Source organism: Oncorhynchus masou, chromosome 30, assembly GCF_036934945.1.
Source record: "Oncorhynchus masou masou isolate Uvic2021 chromosome 30, UVic_Omas_1.1, whole genome shotgun sequence".
Classification (NCBI taxonomy): Eukaryota; Metazoa; Chordata; class Actinopteri; order Salmoniformes; family Salmonidae; genus Oncorhynchus; species Oncorhynchus masou.
The window spans coordinates 50,714,620-50,739,634 of NC_088241.1; the positions used below are offsets into that span (position 1 = coordinate 50,714,620).

The 25,015-nt window shown below is 50.5% G+C and overlaps 1 protein-coding gene across 1 annotated transcript in view; it reads left to right on the plus strand.

Annotated features, from left to right (window-relative positions):
• Positions 1 to 25,015, plus strand: part of LOC135521655 (neuropilin and tolloid-like protein 1) — a 114,805-nt gene that overhangs the window by 84,231 nt on the left and 5,559 nt on the right. Inside the window, exon 6 of the mRNA XM_064947340.1 lies at positions 22,343 to 22,958. Within this exon, the coding sequence (XP_064803412.1) occupies positions 22,343 to 22,958 (616 nt within the window). The remainder of the gene's footprint in view (positions 1 to 22,342; positions 22,959 to 25,015) is intronic.

Genomic DNA, 25,015 nt, shown 5'->3' on the forward strand with positions numbered 1-25,015 from the left:
TTTGCTACCATGCTTTAACTTTCTGACTGATGTCTTGAGATGTTGCTTCAATATATCCACATAATTGTCCTCCCTCATGATGCCATCTATTTTGTGAAGTGCACCAGTCCCTCCTGCAGCAAAGCACAACATGATGCTGCCACCCCCGTGCTTGACAGTTGGGATGGTGTTCTTCGGGTTGCAATCCTCCCCCTTTTTCCTCCAAACATAACGATGGTCATTAACAGTTCTATTTTTATTTTATCAGACCAGAGGACATTTCTCCATGTGCAGTTCCAAACCGTAGTCTGGCTTTTTTAATGGCGGTTTTGGAGCAGTGGCTTCTTCCTTGCTGAGCGGCCTTTCAGGTTATGTCGATATAGGACTTGTTTTACTGTGGATATAGATACTTTTGTACTCGTTTCCTCCAGCATCTTCACAGGGTCCTTTGCTGTTGTTCTGGGATTGATTTGCACTTTTTGCACCAAAGTACATTCATCTATAGGAGACAGAACGCGTCTCCTTCCTGAGCGGTATGATGGCTGCGTGGTCTCATGGTGTTTATACTTGCGTACTATTGTTTGTACAGATGAACGTGGTACCTTCAGGCATTTGGAAATTGCTCCCAAGGATGAACCAGACTTGTGGAGGTCTACAATTTTTTTCTGAGGTCTTGGCTGATTTCTTTTGATTTTCCATGATGTCAAGTAAAGAGGCACTGAGTTTGAAGGTAGGCCTTGAAATACATCCACATGTACACCTCCTATTGACTCTGATGATGTCAATTAGCCTATCAGAAGCTTCTAAAGCCATGACATAATTTCCTGGAATTGTCCAAGATGTTTAAAGGCAGTCAACTTAGTGTATGTAAACTTCTGACCCATTGGAATTGTGATACAGTGAATTATAAGTGAAAAAAAATTGTCTGTAAACAAATGTTGGAAAAATGACTTGTGTCAGGCACAAAATAGATGTCCTAACCAACTTTCTAAAACTAAAGTTTGTTAACAAGAGATTTGTGGAGCGGTTGAAAAATTTTAAACTTCCGACTTCAACTGTATGTTGTTAAGCACGCCTCTATGAAGAGGGAACGCAACATCCTGCTACAACTAAACTCTCCGTGAAGTGAAAAAGGTATGGACTGTAGGTGCAAGAAAGAATGACAACAGGCAGAATGTGGTACCGTTTACCAGGACTTTATTCCTTCACACGGTAATATGGGGAAAAGGGGCTGGACGGAACCAAAGCAAAGAAAGTAAATCTCAAAGCCCCCCCCCCTCTCCTATCTTACCTGCCTACCCACTACTTACCTAATTTAGCACCACCTGGTGCCCTAACCAAAATACAAGGGGGTGGTCCGCCCAGGTCTTACCTAGTGTGCCTAGACAGCGAATATGCTACGGGTATATGTATGCCCGCGGGTCTCTTGCCTAAGCACTCCCTAGGTGCCTTCCCCTTCCCCCCTGGGAACAAATGAAACAGAATATTAAACAATTTCACAAACAAACTAAGAAACAAAAGGACATCAAATAAGCTCTATCTGAGCAACAAACTCACAAAACATACCAACTCTCAGCCCAGCAAAATCTCTCTAGCAAAATCTCTCTAGCAAAATCTCTCTCTCCTGAACAGAACACTGGCTTTTATACATCTTCAGATTGAATGGGTAATTGGAGACAGCTGTCTTGACGAGGGGGCGGGGTCAGCTCTCCAATTAGCCCTGGAGTCGACCAATCAGCTGCTTGAGGGATTTCAGGAAGCCATTTCCTGAAATAAACACATGCAAACATACAAACTACAACACATAAACTGGGGAACGTAACATATGTATCGTTCAATCATCCTGTGTCTCTCTCCCACCTCTCTGGACTTCACTGTCTCCACCTCTCACAACTCTCTCCCTCTCCACATGATCACATGAAATCCCACGTCAATACGGTCCAATCTACTGTGTATTGCCTCCCTGTATCCAAGGTATGTCCCTCTCAATACATGCATATCCCACAGAGGTTCCTTCAAACTCAACTAATATAATTCCATCCCGCCTGATCCATTCCAGTAGCCCAGGATTACCATGTATCTTCCATACACAAGCATTCAGCAGAATTCCCTATGTATTCCTGTCGACCTCTCAATCCATACCTGATTCTGGTTCACACTTCCTCAGTAATATATTCTGTTCTACTGATCCCATGTCATGATCCACTGCCAATACCGCTCTATCCTCAATAATGACAAAGTCCTTAGATAATCCAATGCATCTAATTGTATTTCCTGAACTCTGTGCCTCTCAGCTCTTTCCTGATCTTCAGTGCTTCTCTGTTTTCTCAGTGTTCTCTATGCACTCTCTGTTTCTCCTATTAGATTCATACCACAAGAGGCTGGTGAGTGGGGGACGGCTCATAATAATGGCCAGAATGGAGTGAATGGAATGCTATCATGTGTTTGATATCATTCCATTCCAGCCATTACTATGAGCCCATCTTCCCCAGTTAAGGTGTCACCAGCCACCTGTGATCCATACAACCCCTTCCTCTTTATGTTCTTGGTCCTCAGGGTCAATCACAGACATTGTACTGGTAATTCCTTCCTTCCTACTTTATTACCAGAATTCTGTCCCTCTCAACCTTCTCCCCAACTCTCTCCTTATCTCTCATGCTTCCATCTGTTCTTGTAGCTGTCCAAATAGATCCATACTATGATCCTTAGGTCTACCTCCGTATCCCCTGGGCTGCTGGTCAATCAATACAGCCTGTGTTCCCACAGACTGACTGCTACTGAAAGGAGTCGAGTCTAGTGGTTCTAGTGGGTTGGTGCACATGCTATTTATACCATCATGACCCTGCTAATAAGGCTGTATGAATGGTTCCTTTCAGCTCCATTAGTTTAGCAGGCTACTCCATTGGGAGCCTTGCTGGTGACTCGAGTTTGAACCCAGGCAGCCGCCAAACCTGTCCTCTCGATGCACTTTTGTCCCTCGGTGTAAACCCTGGGCAGAGCCCAATGACAAACAACAGCAATTTACAGCCATTGTTAAGCCTGTGTGGGCTTATTTCTCACCTTCTAAGTCTCCGTCGTCCTAAGTTCCTAGTCTTGAAAATCTGTATCTGTCAGCATCTTGTCCGGACATGTTTTTGTGCTGCTTAGCTAGTTTCCAGCTCTTACCCCCTGTCCCTGGTAATATATAGCTCTTGCCTGCATCTATACCTTCATATACACACACACACACACAGACACACTCACAAACACACACTGTAAAAATGATACACACACACACACTCACCACACAAAATGTATATCCATCACAGTGTATACATTAAATGTCATCCCTCTCCCTATTGGCAGCTTCTATCCACATTGTTGGTGTTCTGTGCTCTTTGTAAGCTCTCTGGCGGAACGGCCTTAACTCCTTGACTGCTAACCTTTTCACCCAGCTGCTGTTCATCAATAACATCTTGATCTTTATCTTGTGGTTCATTTCCTCTGTGTGTTGGGAATCATCTTTGCATGTTAATTGTGATGCATCCATCTGCTGGGGTGTGATCTTTTACAAAGGTCTCGCTGTGTGTGTGTGTGTGTGTGTGTGTGTGTGTGTGTGTGGGTGCGTGCGTGCGTGCGTGTGTATGTATGTATGGGGGGCATAAACAAACAAGAAACCGCTCACCAAAAGGCAGCGTTTCTGGTGGGCGTAGACTTTAAGACTTAAAACTGTCCTACCTCACTTCTACCAACATGTCTCCTGCACTAGGGGCGCTTAAACTATAGACCACTTTTATTCTACCCACATAAATGCATACAAGGCCCTCCCTCGTCCTCCCTTCGGCAAAACTGACCATGACTCCATTCCCCTGCTTCCTGTTTACAAATGAAAGCTCAAACAGGAAGTACCAGTGATGCACTCAATACAGAAGTGGTCGGACGAAACAGACACGAGGCTACAATGCTGTTTTGTTAGTAGAGACTGGGAAATGTTCCGGGATTCATCCAATAACATTGAGGTATTTACCACATCAATCATAGGCTTCATCAATAAGTGTATAGACTTGTATATAGTATAAACTGGAAGTAGAAGCCTAAGTATTGTTGTCCATTAGTTTACTCCAATTAGGGGAGGGATGGTAGAGTTAGGGTAAAATAAGGAAAAATACATTTAAACAATTTAAAAATATATATATACATTAATTTGATGGAAGCCACAATCTATCTGCAATATTAAAGCTGATCTACCCCCTAAAAAAATGTATAATAATAATAATAATATGTGCATAGACGATGTCGTCCATACAGTGACTATAAGAATGTATACAAACAAACAAAAAACATGGATTCCGGGCAATATCCGCGCTGGGCTAAAGGCTCGAGCGTCCACTTGCAAGGAACGGGACACGGACTTGGAAGCATACAAGAAAGCCCGCTACGAGCTCTGACGAGACATCAAACATGCAAAAGGACAATATAGGAGGAAGGTGGAATCCTATTACACTGACTCCGACACTTGTCGTATGTGGCAGGCCTTGCAGACGATAACGGATTACAAAGGGAAGCCCAGACGTGAGAAACGCCCAGACGTGACGTTTCCCAGCGATGCAGAACTCCCAAACGAGCTAAATACCTTTATGCTCGCTTTGAGGAATATAACACTGTGCCTTGGGTGAAAGCAGCTATTTCACAAGGACGGAATACCAGGGTGCTTTCTCAAAGCATGCACAGACCAGCTGACAAGTGTCTTCAGGGACATTTTCAATCTCTCCTTGTCCCAGTCTGTAATCCCAACGTTTCAAGGTGACCACCATTGTCTGTTCCCAAGAGCTCCAAGGTAACCTGCCTAAATTACTATCACCCTGGAGCACTCGCATCTGTAATTCTGAAGTGCTTTGTCCATTAAAATAACGTCAAATTGATCAGAAATACAGTGTAGACATTGTCAATGTTGTAAATGACTATTGTTGTCATGTCTTGTTATGTCTGTTCCTGTCCTTTCTCTTCACTCTGTCTCTCTCTGCTGGTCTTTTTAGGTTACCTTCTCTGTCTCTCATTCTTCAGCTGTTCTACATCTCCCCTAACTAGCTCATTCACTCTTTCCCCACCTGTTCTCTCTTCCCCCTCTGATTAGGTCTCTATTTCTCTCTCTGTTCCTGCTACTTTCAGTGTCTGATTCTTGTTTGTGTTTTTGATGCCAGAAGCAAGCTGTCGTCCCGTTTGCTTCCACCTTGTCCTATCCTGTCGGAGTCTGCCTGGCAGGTGCATCCTGCATTATACTAACGTTCTTTTTGTTCCATTGACTACGTTGGAAGAGGATTTATGCCATTCCTGTTTTTCATTAAAGAACTCTGTTTTCTGTTAAAACCGCTTTTGGGTCTTCACTCAAGTACATAACAGAAGAATCAGACCAAGAATGGACCCAGCGGCTCCGGACCCTTTTCACTCCGCCGTCGAGATCCAGGGAGCGATGCTAGGCAGACACGAGGAGGAATTGTCTGCTGCTCGACATGCCGTTGAGACCCTGGCCGTCCAAGTCTCCGACCTCACAAGACAGGTTCACCAGCTCCACCTCGATCCACCGCCCACTTCCAGGGTTTCCGAGTCTCCGGAGCCCAGGATCAACAACCCGCCGTGTTACTCTGGGGAGCCCACTGAGTGCCGCTCATTCCTCACTCAGTGTGATGTGGTGTTCTCTCTCCAGCCCAACACTTACTCCAGGAGCGCAGCCCGCATCGCCTACGTCATTTCTCTCCTTACCGGACGGGCGCGTGAGTGGGGCACGGCAATCTGGGAGGCGAGGGCTGAGTGTATTAACCAGTATCAGGACTTTAAGGAGGAGATGATACAGGTTTTTGACCGTTCTGTTTTTGGGGAGGAGGCTTCCAGGGCCCTGTCTTCCCTATGTCAGGGGAATCGATCCATAACGGATTATTCTATTGAGTTTCGCACTCTCGCTGCCTCTAGTGACTGGAACGAGCCGGCTTTGCTCGCTCGTTTTCTGGAGGGTCTCCTCGTCGAGGTTAAGGATGAGATCCTCTCCCGGGAGGTTCCTTCCAGTCTGGACTCCTTAATAGCTCTCGCTATTCGCATAGAGCGACGGTTTGATCTTCGTCGCCGAGCTCGTGGAAAGGAGCTCGCGTTCTCCGTTGCTCCCCTCTCCACATCACTGCCACCTGCCGCATCACTGCCACCCTCCTCCGCCGGCTCGGATGCTGAGCCTATGCAGCTGGGGGTATCCGCATCTCGGCCAAGGAGAAGGAACGGAGAATCACCAATCGCCTCTGTCTCTACTGCGGCTCCGCTGGTCATTTTGTCACCTCATGTCCAGTAAAAGCCAGAGCTCATCAGTAAGAGGAGGGCTACTGGTGAGCGCAACTACTCAGGCCTCTCCTTCTGGATCACGCACTACCTTTCCGGTCCATCTCCGCTGGCCCGGTTCATCTGCTTCCTGCAGTGCCTTGATAGACTCTGGGGCGGAGGGCTGTTTTATGGACGAGACCTGGGCTCGGGAACATGACATTCCTCTCAGACAGTTAGGGAGCCCACGGCCTTGTTCGCTTTAGATGGTAGTTCTCTCCCCAAGATTCAGCGTGAGACGCTGCCTTTAACCCTCACTGTCTCTGGTAATCATAGCGAAACCATTTCTTTTTTAATTTTTCGTTCACCTTTTACACCTGTTGTTTTGGGTCATCCCTGGCTAGTGCGCCATAACCCTTCTATTAATTGGTCTAGTAATACTATCCTATCCTGGAATGTTTCTTGTCATGTGACCTGTTTAATGTCTGCTATCCCTCCTGTTTCCTCTGTCTCTTCTTCACAGGAGGAGCCTGGCGATTTGACAGGGGTGCCGGAGGAGTATCACGATCTGCGCACGGTGTTCAGTCGTTCCAAGGCCACTTCTCTCCCTCCACACCGGTCGTATGACTGTAGTATTGATCTCCTTCCGGGAACTACTCCCCCGGGGTAGATTATACTCTCTGTCGGCTCCCGAACGTAAGGCTCTCGAGGATTATTTGTCGGTTTCGCTCGACGCCGGTACCATAGTCTCCTCCTCCTCTCCCGCCGGAGCGGGGTTTTTTTTTTGTTCAGAAGAAGGACGGGTCCCTGCGCCCATGCGTGGATTATCGAGGGCTGAATGACATAACAGTTAAGAATCGTTATCCGCTTCCTCTTATGTCTTCAGCCTTCGAGATCCTGCAGGGAGCCAGGTTTTTCACCAAATTGGACCTTCGTAACGCCTACCATCTCGTGCGCATCAGGGAGGGGACGAGTGGAAGACGGCGTTTAACACTCCGTTAGGGCACTTTGAATACCGGGTTCTTCCTTTCGGCCTCGTTAACGCTCCAGCTGTCTTTCAGGCACTAGTTAACGACGTCCTGAAGACATGCTGAACATTTTTGTTTTCGTTTACATGGACGATATCCTGATTTTTTCACCGTCTCTCTCGATTCATGTTCAGCACGTGCGACGCGTCCTCCAGCGCCTTTTGGAGAACTGTCTTTATGTGAAGGCTGAGAAGTGCACTTTTCATGCCGCCTCTGTCCCTTTTCTCGGTTCCGTTATTTCCGCTGAGGGCATTAAGATGGATCCCGCTAAGGTCCAGGCTGTCATTGATTGGCCCGTTCCTAAGTCACGCGTCGAGCTGCAGCGCTTTCTGGGCTTCGCTAATTTCTATCGTCGTTTCATCCGTAATTTCGGTCAGGTGGCAGCTCCCCTCACAGCCCTTACTTCTGTTAAGACGTGCTTTAAGTGGTCCGTTTCCGCCCAGGGAGCTTTTGATCTTCTTAAGAATCGTTTTACATCCGCACCTATTCTTGTTACACCTGACATCTCTAGTCAGTTTGTTGTTGAGGTTGACGCGTCAGAGGTGGGCGTGGGAGCCATTCTTTCTCAGCGCTCTCTCTCTGACGGCAAGGTCCATCCTTGCGCGTTTTTCTCTCATCGCTTATCGCCGTCAGAACGTAACTATGATGTTGGTAATCGCGAACTGCTCGCCATCCGCTTAGCCCTAGGCGAATGGCGACAGTGGTTGGAGGGGCGACCGTTCCTTTTGTCGTTTGGACTGACCATAGGAACCTTGAGTACATCCGTTCAGCCAAACGACTTAATGCGCGTCAGGCTCGTTGGGCTCTGTTTTTCGCTCGTTTCGAGTTTGTTATTTCTTATCGTCCGGGCTCAAAAACACCAAGCCTGATGCTTTATCTCGTCTCTTCAGTTCTTCTGAGGTCTCCACCGACCCCGAGGGGATTCTCCCTGATGGGCGTGTTGTCGGGTTGACTGTCTGGGGAATTGAGAGGCAGGTAAAGCAAGCACTCGCTCACACTCCGTCGCCGCGAGCTTGTCCTAGGAACCTTCTGTTCGTTCCCGTTCCTACTCGTCCGGCCGTTCTTCAGTGGGCCCACTCTGCCAAGTTAGCCGGCCACCCGGCGTTCGGGGTACGCTCGCTTCCATTCGCCAGCGTTTCTGGTGGCCCACTCGGGAACGTGACGCGCGTCGATTTGTCGCCGCTTGTTCGGTCTGCGCGCAGACTAAATCTGGGAACTCTCCTCCTGCCGGCCGTCTCAGACCGCTTCCCATTCCCTCTCGACCGTGGTCTCACATCGCTTTAGATTTTATCACCGGACTGCCTTCATCAGCGGGGAAGACAGTTATTCTTACGGTTGTCGATAGATTTTCTAAGGCGGCTCATTTCATTCCTCTCGCTAAGCTCCCTTCTGCTAAGGAGACGGCTCAGATCATTATCGAGAATGTTTTCCGAATTCATGGCCTTCCGTCTGACGTCGTTTCCGACAGAGGCCCGCAGTTCACGTCTCAATTTTGGAGGGAGTTTTGCCGTTTGATTGGGGCTTCCGTCAGTCTCTCGTCCGGCTTTCATCCCCAGTCTAACGGTCAAGCAGAACGGGCCAATCAGACTGTTGGTCGCATTTTACGCAGTCTTTCTTTTCGTAACCCTGCGTCTTGGTCAGAACAGCTCCCCTGGGCAGAGTACGCCCACAACTCGCTTCCCTCGTCTGCTACCGGTCTATCTCCTTTTCAGAGTAGCCTCGGGTACCAGCCTCCGCTGTTCTCATCTCAGCTCGCCGAGTCCTGCGTCCCCTCCGCTCAGGCTTTTGTCCAGCGTTGCGCGCACCTGGAAGGGGTCAGGTCGGCACTTTGCCGTAATAGGGCGCAGACTGTGAGGGCCGCTAATAAGCGTAGGACCAAGAGTCCTAGATATTGTTGCGGTCAGAGAGTATGGCTCTCCACTCAGAACCTTCCCCTTAAGACAGCTTCTCGCAAGTTGGCCCCGCGGTTCATTGGTCCGTTCCGTATTTCTCAGGTCATTAATCCTGTCGCAGTGCGACTTCTTCTCCCGCGCTATCTTCGTCGCGTTCACCCGGTCTTCCATGTCTCCTGTGTTAAGCCCGTTCTTCGCGCCCCGCTCGTCCCTCCCCCCATCCTTGTCGAGGGCGCACCCATCTACAGGGTTCGTAAGATTTTGGACATGCGCCCTCGGGGCCGTGGTCATCAGTACCTAGTGGATTGGGAGGGGTACGGTCCTGAGGAGAGGAGTTGGGTTCCCTCTCGGGACGTGCTGGACCGTTCGCTGATCGATGATTTCCTCCGTTGCCGCCAGGTTTCCTCCTCGAGTGCGCCAGGAGGCGCTCGGTGAGTGGGGGGGTACTGTCATGTCTTGTTATGTCTGTTCCTGTCCTTTCTCTTCACTCTGTCTCTCTCTGCTGGTCTTTTTAGGTTACCTTCTCTGTCTCTCATTCTTCAGCTGTTCTACATCTCCCCTAACTAGCTCATTCACTCTTTCCCCACCTGTTCTCTCTTCCCCCTCTGATTAGGTCTCTATTTCTCTCTCTGTTCCTGCTACTTTCAGTGTCTGATTCTTGTTTGTGTTTTTGATGCCAGAAGCAAGCTGTCGTCCCGTTTGCTTCCACCTTGTCCTATCCTGTCGGAGTCTGCCTGGCAGGTGCATCCTGCATTATACTAACGTTCTTTTTGTTCCATTGACTACGTTGGAAGAGGATTTATGCCATTCCTGTTTTTCATTAAAGAACTCTGTTTTCTGTTAAAACCGCTTTTGGGTCTTCACTCAAGTACATAACAATTGTAGCTGGAAACGGCAGATTTTTGATGGAATATCCACATAGGTGTACAGAGGCCCATTATCAGCAACCATCACTCCTGTGTTCCAATGGAACGTTGTGTTAGCTAATCCAAGTTTATCATTTTAAAAGGCTAATTGATTATTAGAAACCATTTTGCAATTATGTTAGCACAGCTGAAAACTGTAGTTCTGATTAAAGAAGCAATAAAACTGTCATTCTTTAGACAAGTTGAGTATCTGGAGCATCAGCATTTGTGGGTTCGATTACAAGTTCAAAATGGCCAGAAACAAAGAACTTTCTTTTGAAACTCGTCAGCCTATTCTTGTTCTGAGAAATGACGGCTATTCCATAAGAGAAATTTCCAAGAATCTCGTACAACTTTTTGACCTACTCCCTTCACAGAACAGCGCAAACTGGCCCTAACCAGAATAGAAAGAGGAGTGGAACGCCCCTGTGCACAACTGAGCAAGAGGACAAGTAAATTAGAGTGTCTAGTTTGAGAAACAGACACCTCACAAGTCCTCAACTGGCAGCTTCATTAGATTGTACCCGCAAAACACCAGTCTCAACGTCAACAGTGAAGAGGCGACTCCGGGATGCTGGCCTTCTAGGCAGAGTTCCTCTGTCCATTGTCTGTGTTCTTTTGCCCATCTTAATCTTTTCTTTTTATTGGCCAGTCTGAGATATGGCTTTTTCTTTGCAACTAGAAGGCCAGCGTCCCAGAGTCGCCTCTTCATTGTTGACGTTGAGACTGGTGTTTTGCGGGTACTATTTAATGAAGCTGCCAGCTGATATGGATTTCACATGACTGGGAGACAGATATGCATCGGTTAGTTAAAAAAAATGGGCCTCACAATGGGCCTCAGGATCTCGTTACGGTATTTTTGTGCATTCAAATGGCCAATTGATAAAATACAATTGTGTTCTTTGACCGTAGCTTATGCCTGCCCATGCCATAACGCCACCGCCAGCATGGGGCACTCTGTTCACAACGTTGACATAAGCAAACCGCTTGCCCCACACAACGCCATATACATGGTCTGTGGTTGTGAGGCCGGTTGGACGTACTGCCAAATTCTCTAAAACAACGTTGGGAAGCAGCTTATGGTAGATAAATTAACATTCAGTTCTCTGGCAACAGCTCTGGTGGAGATTCCTGCAATCAGCATGCCAATTGCACGCTCCCTCAAAACTTGAGACATCTTTACCAATGTGTTGTGTGACAAAACTGCACATTTTAGAGTGGCCTTTTATTGTACCCAGCACAAGGTGGACCTGAACAATGATCATGATATACAACAACTGTCAGGTGGATGGATTATCGTGGCAAAGGAGAAATGCTCACTAACAGGGATGTAAATACATTTGTGCACAACATTTTAGAGAAATAAGATTTTTGTGTGTATAGAACATTTCTGGGATCTTTTATTTCAGCTCATGAAACATAGGATCTGTCACACCCTGACCATAGTTTGCTTTGTATGTTTATATGTTTTGTTTGGTCAGGGTGTGATCTGAGTGGGCATTCTATGTTGTGTGTCTAGTTTGTCTGTTTCTGTGTTTGGACTGATATGGTTTTCAATCAGAGGCAGGTGTTAGTCATTGTCTCTGATTGGGAACCATATTTAGGTAGCCTGTTTGGTGTTGGGTTTTGTGGGTGATTGTCCTTATGTCCTTTTTCTGTCGTGTGTTACTTAGCACCAGTGTTAGGCTGTTTTGGTTTTCGTATTACGTTTATTGTTTTTGTATTTGATGCATGTTCACTTTGTTTTCATTAAACATGGATCGCAATAGCCACGCCGCATTTTGGTCTGACTCTCCTTTGCATACAGAAAACCGTGACAGAATCACCCACCTCAACAGGACCAAGCGGCGTGACAACAGGCAACAGCAACAGCGGCGCAATGAGGATTGGACATGGGACGATATATTGGATGGCAAGGGTTGCTACACATGGGAGGAGATCCTGGCGGGAAGGGATAGCCTTCCATGGGAACAGGTGGAGGCAGCGAGGAGAGCAGAGGCAGCCGGAGAGAGGAGCCGGCGATATGAGGCAGCACGGCGGCGTGGATGGAAGCCCGAGAGTCAGCCCCAAAAATGTATTGGGGGGGGGCTCACAGGAAGTATGGCGAAGCCAGGTAGGAGACCTGCGTCAACTTTTTGTGGTTACCGGGGGGCTAGAGAGACCGGGCAGGCACCGTGTCATGCTGTGAAGCGCGATACATTCCAGCTCCGCGTATCGGCCGGGCTAGAGTGGGCATCGAGCCAAGTGCCATGAAGCCGGCTCTACGCATCTGGTCTCCAGTGCGTCTCCTTGGGCCGGCTTACATGGCACCAGCCTTGCGCATGGTGTCCCCGGTTCGCCTGCATAGCCCAGTGCAGGCTATTCCACCTCGCCACACTGGCAGGGCGACTGGGACCATTCAACCAGGTAAGGTTGGGCAGGCTCGTTGCTCAAGAGCTCCAATGCGCCTGCACGGTCCGGTCTATCCGTCACCACCTCCTTGCATCAGCCCTCCGGTGGCAGCCCCCCGCACCAGGCTGTCTCTCCGGCTCATCCTTACAGGTGCGCCTTCCTCCTCTCCAGCGCTGACAGAGCCTTCCTCCTCTCCAGCGCTGCCGGAGTCTCCCGCCTCTCCAGCACTGCCGGAACCTTCCTCCTCTCCAGCGTTGCCGGAGCTTCCAGTATGCCCAGCGCCATCAGTCGTCAGTCTGCCCAGCGCCGCCTGAGCCGTCAGTCTGCCCAGCGCCGCCTGAGCCACCCGTCTGGCCAGCGCCGCCTGAGCCACCCGTCTGCCCAGCGCCGCCAGTCCCGCCAGTCTGCAAGGGGCCGCCAGTGCCGCCAGTCTGCAAGGTGCCGCCAGTGCCGCCAGTCTGCAAGGTGCCGCCAGTGCCGCCAGTCTGCAAGGTGCCGCCAGTGCCGCCAGTCTGCAAGGTGCCGCCAGTCTGCAAGGTGCCGCCAGTGCCGCCAGTCTGCAAGGTGCCGCCAGTGCCGCCAGTCTGCAAGGTGCCGCCAGTGCCGCCAGTCTGCAAGGTGCAGCCAGTGCCGCCAGTCTGCAAGGTGCCGCCAGTCTGCAAGGGGCCGCCAGTGCCGCCAGTCTGCAAGGGGCCGCCAGTGCCGCCAGTCTGCAAGGGGCCGCCAGTGCCGCCAGTCTGCAAGGGGCCGCCAGTGCCGCCAGTCTGCAAGGGGCCGCCAGTCTGCAAGGGGCCGCCAGTGCCGCCAGTCTGCAAGGGGCCGCCAGTGCCGCCAGTCTGCAAGGGGCCGCCAGTGCCGCCGGTCTGCCAGGGGCCGCCGGTCTGCCAGGGGCCGCCAGTGCCGCCAGTCTGCAAGGTGCCGCCGGTCTGCCAGGGGCCGCCGGTCTGCCAGGGGCCGCCAGTGCCGCCAGTCTGCAAGGTGCCGCCAGTGCCGCCAGTCTGCCAGGGGCCGCCGGTCTGCCAGGGGCCGCCAGTGCCGCCAGTCTGCAAGGTGCCGCCAGTCTGCAAGGTGCCGCCAGTCTGCAAGGGGCCGCCAGTGCCGCCAGTCTGCAAGGGGCCGCCAGTGCCGCCAGGGGCCGCCAGTGCCGCGAGGGGCCGCCAGTGCCGCCAGGGGCCGCCGTTCTGCCAGGGGCCGCCAGTGCCGCCGGTCTGCCAGGGGCCGCCGGTCTGCCAGGGGCCGCCAGTGCCGCCAGTCTGCAGGTGCCGCCAGTGCCGCCAGTCTGCCAGGGGCCGCCAGTGCCGCCAGTCTGCAAGGTGCCGCCAGTGCCGCCAGTCTGCCAGGGGCCGCCTGTCTGCCAGGGGCCGCCGGTCTGCCAGGGGCCGCCAGTGCCGCCAGTCTGCAGGTGCCGCCAGTCTGCAAGGGGCCGCCAGTGCCGCCAGTCTGCAAGGGGCCGCCAGTGCCGCCAGTCTGCAAGGGGCCGCCAGTGCCGCCAGTCTGCAAGGGGCCGCCAGTGCCGCCAGTCTGCAAGGGGCCGCCAGTGCCGCCAGTCTGCAAGGTGCCGCCAGTGCCGCCAGTCTGCAAGGTGCCGCCAGTGCCGCCAGTCTGCAAGGTGCCGCCAGTCTGCAAGGTGCCGCCAGTGCCGCCAGTCTGCAAGGTGCCGCCAGTGCCGCCAGTCTGCAAGGTGCCGCCAGTGCCGCCAGTCTGCAAGGTGCAGCCAGTGCCGCCAGTCTGCAAGGTGCCGCCAGTCTGCAAGGGGCCGCCAGTGCCGCCAGTCTGCAAGGGGCCGCCAGTGCCGCCAGTCTGCAAGGGGCCGCCAGTGCCGCCAGTCTGCAAGGGGCCGCCAGTGCCGCCAGTCTGCAAGGGGCCGCCAGTCTGCAAGGGGCCGCCAGTGCCGCCAGTCTGCAAGGGGCCGCCAGTGCCGCCAGTCTGCAAGGGGCCGCCAGTGCCGCCGGTCTGCCAGGGGCCGCCGGTCTGCCAGGGGCCGCCGGTCTGCCAGGGGCCGCCAGTGCCGCCAGTCTGCAGGTGCCGCCAGTCTGCCAGGGGCCGCCGGTCTGCCAGGGGCCGCCAGTGCCGCCAGTCAGCAAGGTGCCGCCAGTGCCGCCAGTCTGCCAGGGGCCGCCGGTCTGCCAGGGGCCGCCAGTGCCGCCAGTCTGCAGGTGCCGCCAGTCTGCAAGGTGCCGCCAGTCTGCAAGGGGCCGCCAGTGCCGCCAGTCTGCAAGGGGCCGCCAGTGCCGCCAGGGCCGCCAGTGCCGCGAGGGGCCGCCAGTGCCGCCAGGGGCCGCCGTTCTGCCAGGGGCCGCCAGTGCCGCCGGTCTGCCAGGGGCCGCCGGTCTGCCAGGGGCCGCCAGTGCCGCCAGTCTGCAAGGTGCCGCCAGTGCCGCCAGTCTGCCAGGGGCCGCCAGTGCCGCCAGTCTGCAAGGTGCCGCCAGTGCCGCCAGTCTGCCAGGGGCCGCCGGTCTGCCAGGGGCCGCCGGTCTGCAAGGGCCGCCAGTGCCGCCAGTCTGCAAGGTGCGCCAGTCTGCAAGGGGCCGCCAGTGCCGCCAGTCTGCAAGGGGCCGCCAGTGCCGCCAGTCTGCAAGGGGCCGCCAGTGCCGCCAGTCTGCAAGGGGCCGCCAGTGCCGCCAGGGGCCGCCGTTCTGCCAGGGGCCGCCAGTGCCGCCGGTCTGCCAGGGGCCGCCGGTCTGCCAGGGGCCGCCGGTCTGCAAGGTGCCGCCAGTGCCGCCAGTCTGCAAGGTGCAGCCAGTGCCGCCAGTCTGCAGGTGCCGCCAGTCTGCAAGGGGCCGCCAGTGCCGCCAGTCTGCAAGGGGCCGCCAGTGCCGCCAGTCTGCAAGGGGCCGCCAGTGCCGCCAGTCTGCAAGGGGCCGCCAGTGCCGCCAGTCTGCAAGGGGCCGCCAGTCTGCAAGGGGCCGCCAGTGCCGCCAGTCTGCAAGGGGCCGCCAGTGCCGCCAGTCTGCAAGGGGCCGCCAGTGCCGCCGGTCTGCCAGGGGCCGCCGGTCTGCCAGGGGCCGCCGGTCTGCCAGGGGCCGCCAGTGCCGCCAGTCTGCAAGGTGCCGCCGGTCTGCCAGGGGCCGCCGGTCTGCCAGGGGCCGCCAGTGCCGCCAGTCTGCAGGTGCCGCCAGTCTGCCAGGGCCGCCGGTCTGCCAGGGCCGCCAGTGCCGCCAGTCTGCAAGGTGCCGCCAGTCTGCAAGGTGCCGCCAGTCTGCAAGGGGCCGCCAGTGCCGCCAGTCTGCAAGGGGCCGCCAGTGCCGCCAGGGGCCGCCAGTGCCGCGAGGGGCCGCCAGTGCCGCCAGGGGCCGCCGTTCTGCCAGGGGCCGCCAGTGCCGCCGGTCTGCCAGGGGCCGCCGGTCTGCCAGGGGCCGCCAGTGCCGCCAGTCTGCAAGGTGCCGCCAGTGCCGCCAGTCTGCCAGGGGCCGCCAGTGCCGCCAGTCTGCAAGGTGCCGCCAGTGCCGCCAGTCTGCCAGGGGCCGCCGGTCTGCCAGGGGCCGCCGGTCTGCCAGGGGCCGCCAGTGCCGCCAGTCTGCAAGGTGCCGCCAGTCTGCAAGGGGCCGCCAGTGCCGCCAGTCTGCAAGGGGCCGCCAGTGCCGCCAGTCTGCAAGGGGCCGCCAGTGCCGCCAGTCTGCAAGGGGCCGCCAGTGCCGCCAGGGGCCGCCGTTCTGCCAGGGGCCGCCAGTGCCGCCGGTCTGCCAGGGGCCGCCGGTCTGCCAGGGGCCGCCGGTCTGCAAGGTGCCGCCAGTGCCGCCAGTCTGCAAGGGGCCGCCGGTCTGCCAGGGGCCGCCGGTCTGCCAGGGGCCGCCGGTCTGCCAGGGGCCGCCAGTCTGCCAGGGGCCGCCAGTGCCGCCAGTCTGCAGGTGCCGCCAGTGCCGCCAGTCTGCAAGGTGCCGCCAGTGCCGCCAGTCTGCAGGTGCCGCCAGTGCCGCCAGTCTGCAGGTGCAGCCAGTGCCGCCAGTCTGCAAGGGGCCGCCAGTGCCACCAGTCTGCAAGGTGCCGCCAGTCTGCCAGGGGCCGCCAGTGCCGCCAGTCTGCAAGGTGCCGCCAGGGGCCGCCGGTCTGCCAGGGGCCGCCGGTCTGCCAGGGGCCGCCGGTCTGCCAGGGGCCGCCAGTGCCGCCAGTCTGCAAGGTGCCGCCAGTGCCGCCGGTCTGCCAGGGGCCGCCGGTCTGCCAGGGGCCGCCGGTCTGCCAGGGGCCGCCGGTCTGCCAGGGGCCGCCAGGGGCCGCCTGTCTGCCAGGGGCCGCCAGTGCCGCCGGTCTGCCAGGGGCCGCCAGTGCCGCCGGTCTGCCAGGGGCCGCCGGTCTGCCAGGGGCCGCCGGTCTGCCAGCGGCCGCCAGTGCCACCGGTCTGCCAGGGGCCGCCAGTGCCGCCGGTCTGCCAGGGGCCGCCAGAACCCCTCATCCCAGGGGCGCCAGAGCCCTTCAGCCCAGAGGCGCCAGAGCCCCTCAGCCCAGAGCAGCTGCCCCTCAGCTGCCCCTCTGTCCCGAGCAGCTGCCCCTCTGTCCCGAGCAGCTGCCCCTCTGTCCAGTGGGGTCATGTAGTAGGGTCGCCATAGTTAGGAGGCCAAGGAAGCGGACAAGGTGGCAGACTATGTTGAAGTGGGGGCCACGTCCAGCACCAGAGCCGCCACCGCAGTCAGATGACCACCCAGACCCTCCCCAATAGGTTCAGGTTTTGCGGCCGGTGTCCGCACCTTGGGGGGGGGTACTGTTACACCCTGACCATAGTTTGCTTTGTATGTTTATATGTTTTGTTTGGTCAGGGTGTGATCTGAGTGGGCATTCTATGTTGTGTGTCTAGTTTGTTTGTTTCTGTGTTTGGCCTGATATGGTTCTCAATCAGAGGCAGGTGTTAGTCATTGTCTCTGATTGGGAACCATATTTAGGTAGCCTGTTTGGTGTTGGGTTTTGTGGGTGATTGTCCTTTTTCTGTCGTGTGTTACTTAGCACCAGTGTTAGGCTGTTTCATTTTTCGTATTACGTTTATTGTTTTTTTATTTGATTGGTGTTCACTTTGTTTTCATTAAACATGGATCGCAATAGCCACGCCGCATTTTGGTCTGACTCTCCTTTGCATACAGAAAACCATAACAGGATCAACACTTTACATGTTGCGTTTATATTTTTGTTCAGTGCACAATTTTAAATCTACACTACCGGTTTTTGAACACCTACTCATTCAAGGGTTTTTCTTTATTTTTACTATTTTCTACATTGTAGAATAATAGTGAAGACATCAAAACTATTAAATAACACATATGGAATCATATAGTAACCAAAAAAGTGTTAAACAAATCTAAATATATTTGAGAATCTTCACCCTTTGCCTTGATGACAGCTTTGCACGCTCTTGGCATTCTCTCAACCAGCTTCATAAGATAGTCACCTGGAATGCATTTCAATCAACAAGGCACACCTGTTAAAAGTTAATTTATGGAATTTATTTCCTTCTTAATGCGTTTGAGCCAATCAGTTGTGTTGTGACAAGGTAGGGGTGGTATACAGAAGATAGCCTTATTTGGTAAAAGACCAAGTCCATGTTATGGCAAGAACAGCTCAAATAAGCAAAGAGAAATGACAGTCCATCATTACTTTAAGACATGAAGGTCAGTCAATATGGAAAATAACTTTGAAAGTGCAGTCGCAAAAACCATCAAGCATAATGATGAAACTGACACTCATGAGGACCGCCACAGAAAAGGAAGACCCAGAGTTACCTCTGAGGATAAGTTCATTAGTTACCAGCCTTAGAAATTACAGCCCAAATAAATGCTTCACAGAGTTCAAGTAACAGACACACCTCAACATCAACTGTTCACAGGAGCCTGTGTGAATCAGGCCTTCGTGGTCGAATTGCTGCAAAGAAATCACTACTAAAGAACACCAGTAAGAAGAAGAGACTTGCTCGGGCCAAGAAACACGAGCATTAGACCGGTGGAAATGTGTCCTTTGGTCTGGAGTCCAAATTGTAGAGACACGGTGTGGGTGAACAGATGATCTCCGCATGTGTATTTCTCACCGTAAAGCATGGAGGAAGAGGTGTTATGGTGTGGGGGTGCTTTGGTAGTTACAGTCCCATCGCTGCAACTCCAGTACGGACTTGGGAGAGACGAAGGTTCAGAGCCATGCATCCTCCAAAGCACAACCCTGCCAAACCGCACTGCTCGCTTAACCCGTAACCCAGCCGCACCAATGTGTCGGAGGAAGCACAGTACAATTGGTGAGCTTACAATCATCAGCTTGCAGGTGCCCGGCCTGCCACAAGGAGTCACTAGAGTGCTATGGGACAAGGACATCCCAACCGGCCAAGCCCTCCCCTAACCCAGATGACACTGGGCCAATTGTGTGCTGGCTGTGAAACAGCCTGTGATTGAACCCTGGCATGTGGGGACTCCTCGAGCACTGTGATGCAGTGCCTTAGACCGCTGCGCCGCTCAATGATTTAAAATATTACATTACATTACATTTCATAACACTTTTCACAACAGATTAAGTGTGTTCCCTCAGTCCAATACTCTACTACCACATATCTACAATACAACATCCATGTGTATGTGTGTGTAGAGTGTGTGTGTCTTATAATGTGTATATGTAAGAGAGAGTTGATAGATTGTGATGCATATTATTAATCTCCGTGTACATTTAAGGGCCAGCCGTGCTGCATATTCTTGATACGATTTGAAAGTTAACACTTTGAAGTTTGTGGAAATGTGAATTGAATGTAGGAGAATATAACACAATAGATCTGGTAGAAGAAAATACAAAGAAAAGAACTACCACCGTCTTTGAAGGGCAAGAGAAAAGTCCCAGTTCTAGCCGTCACTCTGGTTGTAATTCCGATAGTGTCAACAAGATGGCAGCAGTGTAAGTGAAAAGTTTCAGACGGATAACTTGAAGAATGAGTGAACTGCAAGACTTTTAGTGTGAAGTCCCCAAATACATTTAGGCAAATTGTGAAGGAGACATTCGCATTCATATTACATTTTTCTGCAAGAATATCATAAAATCTGTATACTTGGACTTTGATTTCGCTTTCCAAGTATTCGTAGCCATATTATAAGTTCAACATTTGCAAAACAACCAGTATTCATAACTTCAAAACTCTGAATATTATCATTTCTGTCCAATATGAAAAGGCATGCTGTCGTACAAGGTTAGTAGCTACATTTTACGACATATACATTGCTCATTGGCTATCTAGCTAGCTTTGTTTGACCCCGATTGGTGCTTATTTGACAAAGATAGTCATTCAAATGATGACCGCCCGTATCATCGGCTTGCCATGAAGGCATCGCTCTCTGACCAAATATGGTGTCCTATAGGATATACTACATCCCTAATGATATAGTGAAGTCTTCTTACGTTCCAGGATCTCTGAGGAATTCATACGAACGTGATTTGACTCGTTGAAACAACGTTTAGGGCGAGATTTTCACAGATTCCTTTCTTTGCAAATTTAACGAGTGGAAATACAAAATTGATCGTGCATGTTATATGGACCTTTTTGGAATATGAATAAGGATGTTATCTAACAAAACGACACTTCATGTTATCTCTGGTACCCATTGGATGATAAATCAGAACAAGATTTCAGAATGTAAGTACACATTTCACCTTCAGAGGTGAATTTATCAAAACTATCACAGTGAAAAAAGGGTTGTTGTTAGGAGCTCTCTTCAACCAATAGCATGGCATTTTTCCGCAGTAATAGCTACTGTAAATAGGACACTGCAGTTAAATTAACAAGAATTGAAGCTTTCAGACGATATAAGACATTTATCTGTATCGACATTTGTTGTTTCTCTAAGATATACGATCTTGACATAAGGCGCTGCATGATTTACAACTGTCCCTTTGACGGTACACTGATTTAAATAATTTTCCACACACAGTCTGTGCCTGTATTTAGTTCTCATGCTAGTGAGGGCCAAGAATCCACACTCACATAGGTACATGGTTGCAAAGGACATCAGTGTCTTAACAGCGCGATTTGCCAAGACAGGATACTCTGAGCGCAGCCCAATCCAGAAATCTGGCAGTGGCTTCTGATTCAATTAAATTCTCACAGAACCCCTTGTTGCAATTTCGATGAGACTCTCTTGTTCAGATATCGTTAAGTGAACTGGAGGCAGGGCATGAAAGGGATAACGAATCCAGTTGTTTGTGTCATCCATTTAGGGAAAGTAAATGCGTACCCAGCTCACTCAGGTGCTTCGCTATATCACATTTGACATTGTCTGTAAGCTTAAGTTCACACACAAAATCATACAATGATGGAAACACCTGTGTTGTCCTTGTTAATGCAAACAGAGAAGAGCTCCAACTTTTTAATCATAGACTCAATTTTGTCCCGCACATTGATTATAGTTGCGAAGAGTACTGTAGTCCTAGATTCAGATCATTCAGGTGAGAAAAAACATTACCCAGATAGGCCAGTCGTGTGAGAAACTCGTCCACATGCAAGCGGTCAGACAAGTGAAAATGATGGTCAGTAATCAAAACTTTAAGCTCGTCTCTCAAAGTCAATACTTTTTCCCCATGATAACCAGTGCCCTTCTGTGTGTTTAAAAGCGTTACATGGTCGCTGCCCATATCATTGCATAGTGCAGAAAATACACGAGAGTTCAGGGGCCTTGCTTTAACAAAGTCAACCATTTTCACTGTTGTGTCCAAAACGTCTTTCAAGCTGTCAGGCATTCCCTTAACAGAAAGAGCCTCTCGTTGGATGCTGCAGTGTGTGGATGCTGCAGTGTACCCAAGTGGCTTCGGGAGCAACTGCTCGCACGCGTGTTACCACTCCGCTATGTCTCCTTGTCATGGCTTTTGCGCCATCAGTACAGATACCAACATGGGCAGCAGCTACGTTTGGCTACATACGGACCGTTAAGTGGAATTTCCGTAAGAAAGTAACGGTTAATGTGATTAAATGTTAATTATTTGACTAGGCTACCTGTATTTGACATTGTGTTGTTATTTTCCTGAACACTAGATGGTTTAATTTTATTTTTGGCAGTGAAAAGAGGCTACCCGGGTGAGAAAAAAACCTCACCCAAATGTACAGCCCCGTGGCAAAGTATAAATGGACTGTTTGAAATTGTGAAGAAGAAAAAAAGCACAAAAATGTAATTTAAAAAAATAGATATATTTTATGTGAATCACATTTTTATTTGGCGTACCCTGACAGCATTGTGCGTACCCCTGTTTGGGAACACCTGCTGTAGAGCATCTTTTGTTTCCAGAAGATGACAAAGTTATCTATAACAATTATTCCAACAGATCTACAGTAATCTTTTCGCCAGTTGTATAATCACATATGCTCAAACATACATTCATACTCACACACTCTTACACTCATCATTTCCTGTTGCTACTCTGTTCTTTATTTTACTCTTATTATTATCTATCCTGATGCCTAGTCACTTTACCCTTTATCCTTCATGTACAGATCTACCTCATACGACTACTTCTGATATAAACCTCCATTCTTGTGTATTTTATTTTATTCCTTTTGTGTTGCTATTTGGATTATTATTTTTAAATTCTGCCTCATTGGGAAGGGCTCGTAAGCAAGCATTTCACGGTAAAGTCTACATCATGTGACAAATAAGATTTAATTTAATTTGATTGTAAGTGTGTGGGTGTGGGTGTAAGTTGGCCATTTCTTAAAGGGGCAGACCCGAAAGGTGGAAAAACTACAGAAATGCAATGTGTTTCACTGCATTTACAATGATGGAAGCAGAAAACAACACACTCTCTAAAAGAGAAACATTCAAATGTCTCCTGATCACCACTATTTGCTCCTCTCTCACTGTCTCTCTCCCTCCCACCTATCTCTCTATTTCTCTCCTTCTCTCTCCCATCTGTCTCCCTCCTCCAACAGAGAAGAGGAAAGCCAATATCCTGGACAACCTGAACAACACCAACGGCACCATTATCGGCGTCACCTGTTGTATCGTCCTCATCCTCCTCATTGTGTCCGTCATCGTTCAGATCAAACAGCCCAGGAAGAAGTACATCCTCCGGCGCGAGGACTTTGACCCCACCATGTTCCAGGAGGTCTTCGAGCCGCCGCACTACGAGCTCTGCACGCTACGGAGCGCCACACACGCCACTGCAGCCTCCGCAGACCTAGTCGACCTGGCAGAGGACTTCGAGAACTACCACGCTCTCCGCCGCTCATCCTCACGCTGCGTCCATGACCACCACTGTGGCTTCGCCTCCAACCCGGGCTCCGCCCACCTGTCCCAGCTGTCACTCAGTGGGCGGGGTAGCCGCGGCAACCTGAGCACACGCGAGACCCTCCTCACGGACCTTCCACCACAGCCGGTACGGCCGCTGCTGCCCAGCGTTGCCACAGGGAACCGGCGCAGCATACTGGTGATGAAGCACAGCTACTCACAGGAAGCGGCCGACAACGGGTGCGACCTCGATGACGACCTGGAAGAGGTTCCCACAACGAGCCACCGACTGTCGCGTCACGAGAAGGCAGTCCAGCGGTCAGTATCTATAGATTTCCAATGATCCATGGTCAATCAATCCATCTCAATGAAGACATCCTAATAGAAGATGTCATGGGGGAGGGTGACATTGATTTTCTTCCTTTTTAAACATTTTTTAATCCCCCTCTACTTTTGTTCTTTCTCTCATTCTTCTTATTTTTTTTTTAGGTTGTAGCTTCCTTTTTTGCTTTGATCTTCTTACTTCTTGTCAACTCTGCTATCATTCATAAAGAGTTATACTGTGGTAGGGAGACCTGCCCCCTCTCTTTCTCTCTCACCCATTATCTTCCTCCCCTTCCTGTCTATTTATCACTCTCTATCTCACTCTTTCACACACATTCACTCTGTTTCTTTGTCTCTTTCTCTCTATATTGCTTTCTTTATCTATCTATGTAGCTCCAACCCATGCTCAGTACCTAGAAACATTGCCAGTGTCCTTGTTAGGTTTTCAGATATCCATCTTGAATTAAAATACTGATTTATAATGTGCAAATAGAGTGCACGACATTTGCAATGGATCAGACAAATACACACCTCTTTTCTATAGAGGACATGTAGATCAATTCAGTCTGTAGTCGTATCAATCTGTTGTGACTCTCAACAGAAGGGCTTGTATTGGTGCCTGCCACTGTTAAAGAGATTATTGATTGATCAATTTTGAATGCAAAAAATAATATTTTGTAAACTCAAAAGATATAAACACAAATAACTTTGTTAATAGTAAAAGTTAAATGTGTTCTTTTTTTTATGTGGTAAAGTTCAAACCTTTGGCACAAATCTGTTTTCTTCAATTATATTTGAATGTACAGATATCTGCACCTTGATGACTTGATAAATTAAATGTTTACACTTCTTGGACTTCCAAAATAACTTCCAAGATAAAGTACCTTTGCTATGCATGCACAATGTGTGCTCTACTGTATTCAACCTGTATACCTGAAAAAGTCTTGTTTTAACTATAATGTCCAGCACAGCAATTTCTATGCATGCAAGACTTCCAGAGTTCAAAACTCTGTTGAAATGTTCTGCTTTTATGTAGCCAATATATGCATTTACAGTACATATGATAATCTCTATGCAAAAAAAGAGTTTGATATTAAACGACAGAGCGGTGACATTTCAGGTTCTGCCTCATTGGCTCTTTGAGCAAACACGAATCAGAATACAACACGACTAGGGTGTAAGGCAATCTCAAGGTAAGCCCCCCCCCCCCTTATACAACAATAAACATATTTTATGTTTCTGTGTAGGTCATCGTTTGACCATATAAGTCAATATCTCAGTAATGGTAGTTTTATGTAGTTTTGATGTTGACTTTTTTGTGAAGTTATTCTGGATTTAGTTTGTTTTGTTTTGTTAGATTTTTTGATATGGTTCATTGTTGTCATCAAGATGGTTCCTCTGCTTGCGGTCATCTTGGTTTATGGTGAGTTTTTGTGTGAAATTTGGCTTCTATTTTTTTGCGTGGTTGATTTGAAGCTCATGTATGTGTCCTCTGCTTACCGAGGTCATATCATGAGCAACATTTTATTATTTATTAGCATGGACTTTTCCAGTCATCTTCTGTTGAACCTGTGGAAAATAAGGATGATTCTCACCTTTAACCTGTATTTCTTTTAGCCTCATAGCACAAACAGATCATAGCTGTATTATTTAACATACAGATATTTAATTAGCACACTTTTAATTAAGCACATTAATAGTACTACATACACCAATACTAAAGTCACAGTCCTAATTCTAAACAAGTTAGACACCTGGAATGTTTTCAGATATTACTAAGGTTTACTGAAGTCACACTTACACTGTATTCTCCTGTTGTCTTGACTTGTTGAATGAATGAAATACTGAACATGGCTTTCCGAGCCTACTAGTCCATGAGCCAGACCACCAAATATGATCTGTACAGCTCACTTGGGATGATGTGTCTCATAGTGATTTTGTTGAAGTTCTCTGTCCCTAGTGTCGGAAAATGTGTGATAGAAGTGCATTAAATCCTGAATCATGTTCAACTTTGTTTGAAAAGTGGTTCTGAAAGGTCATGAAGTTACCTT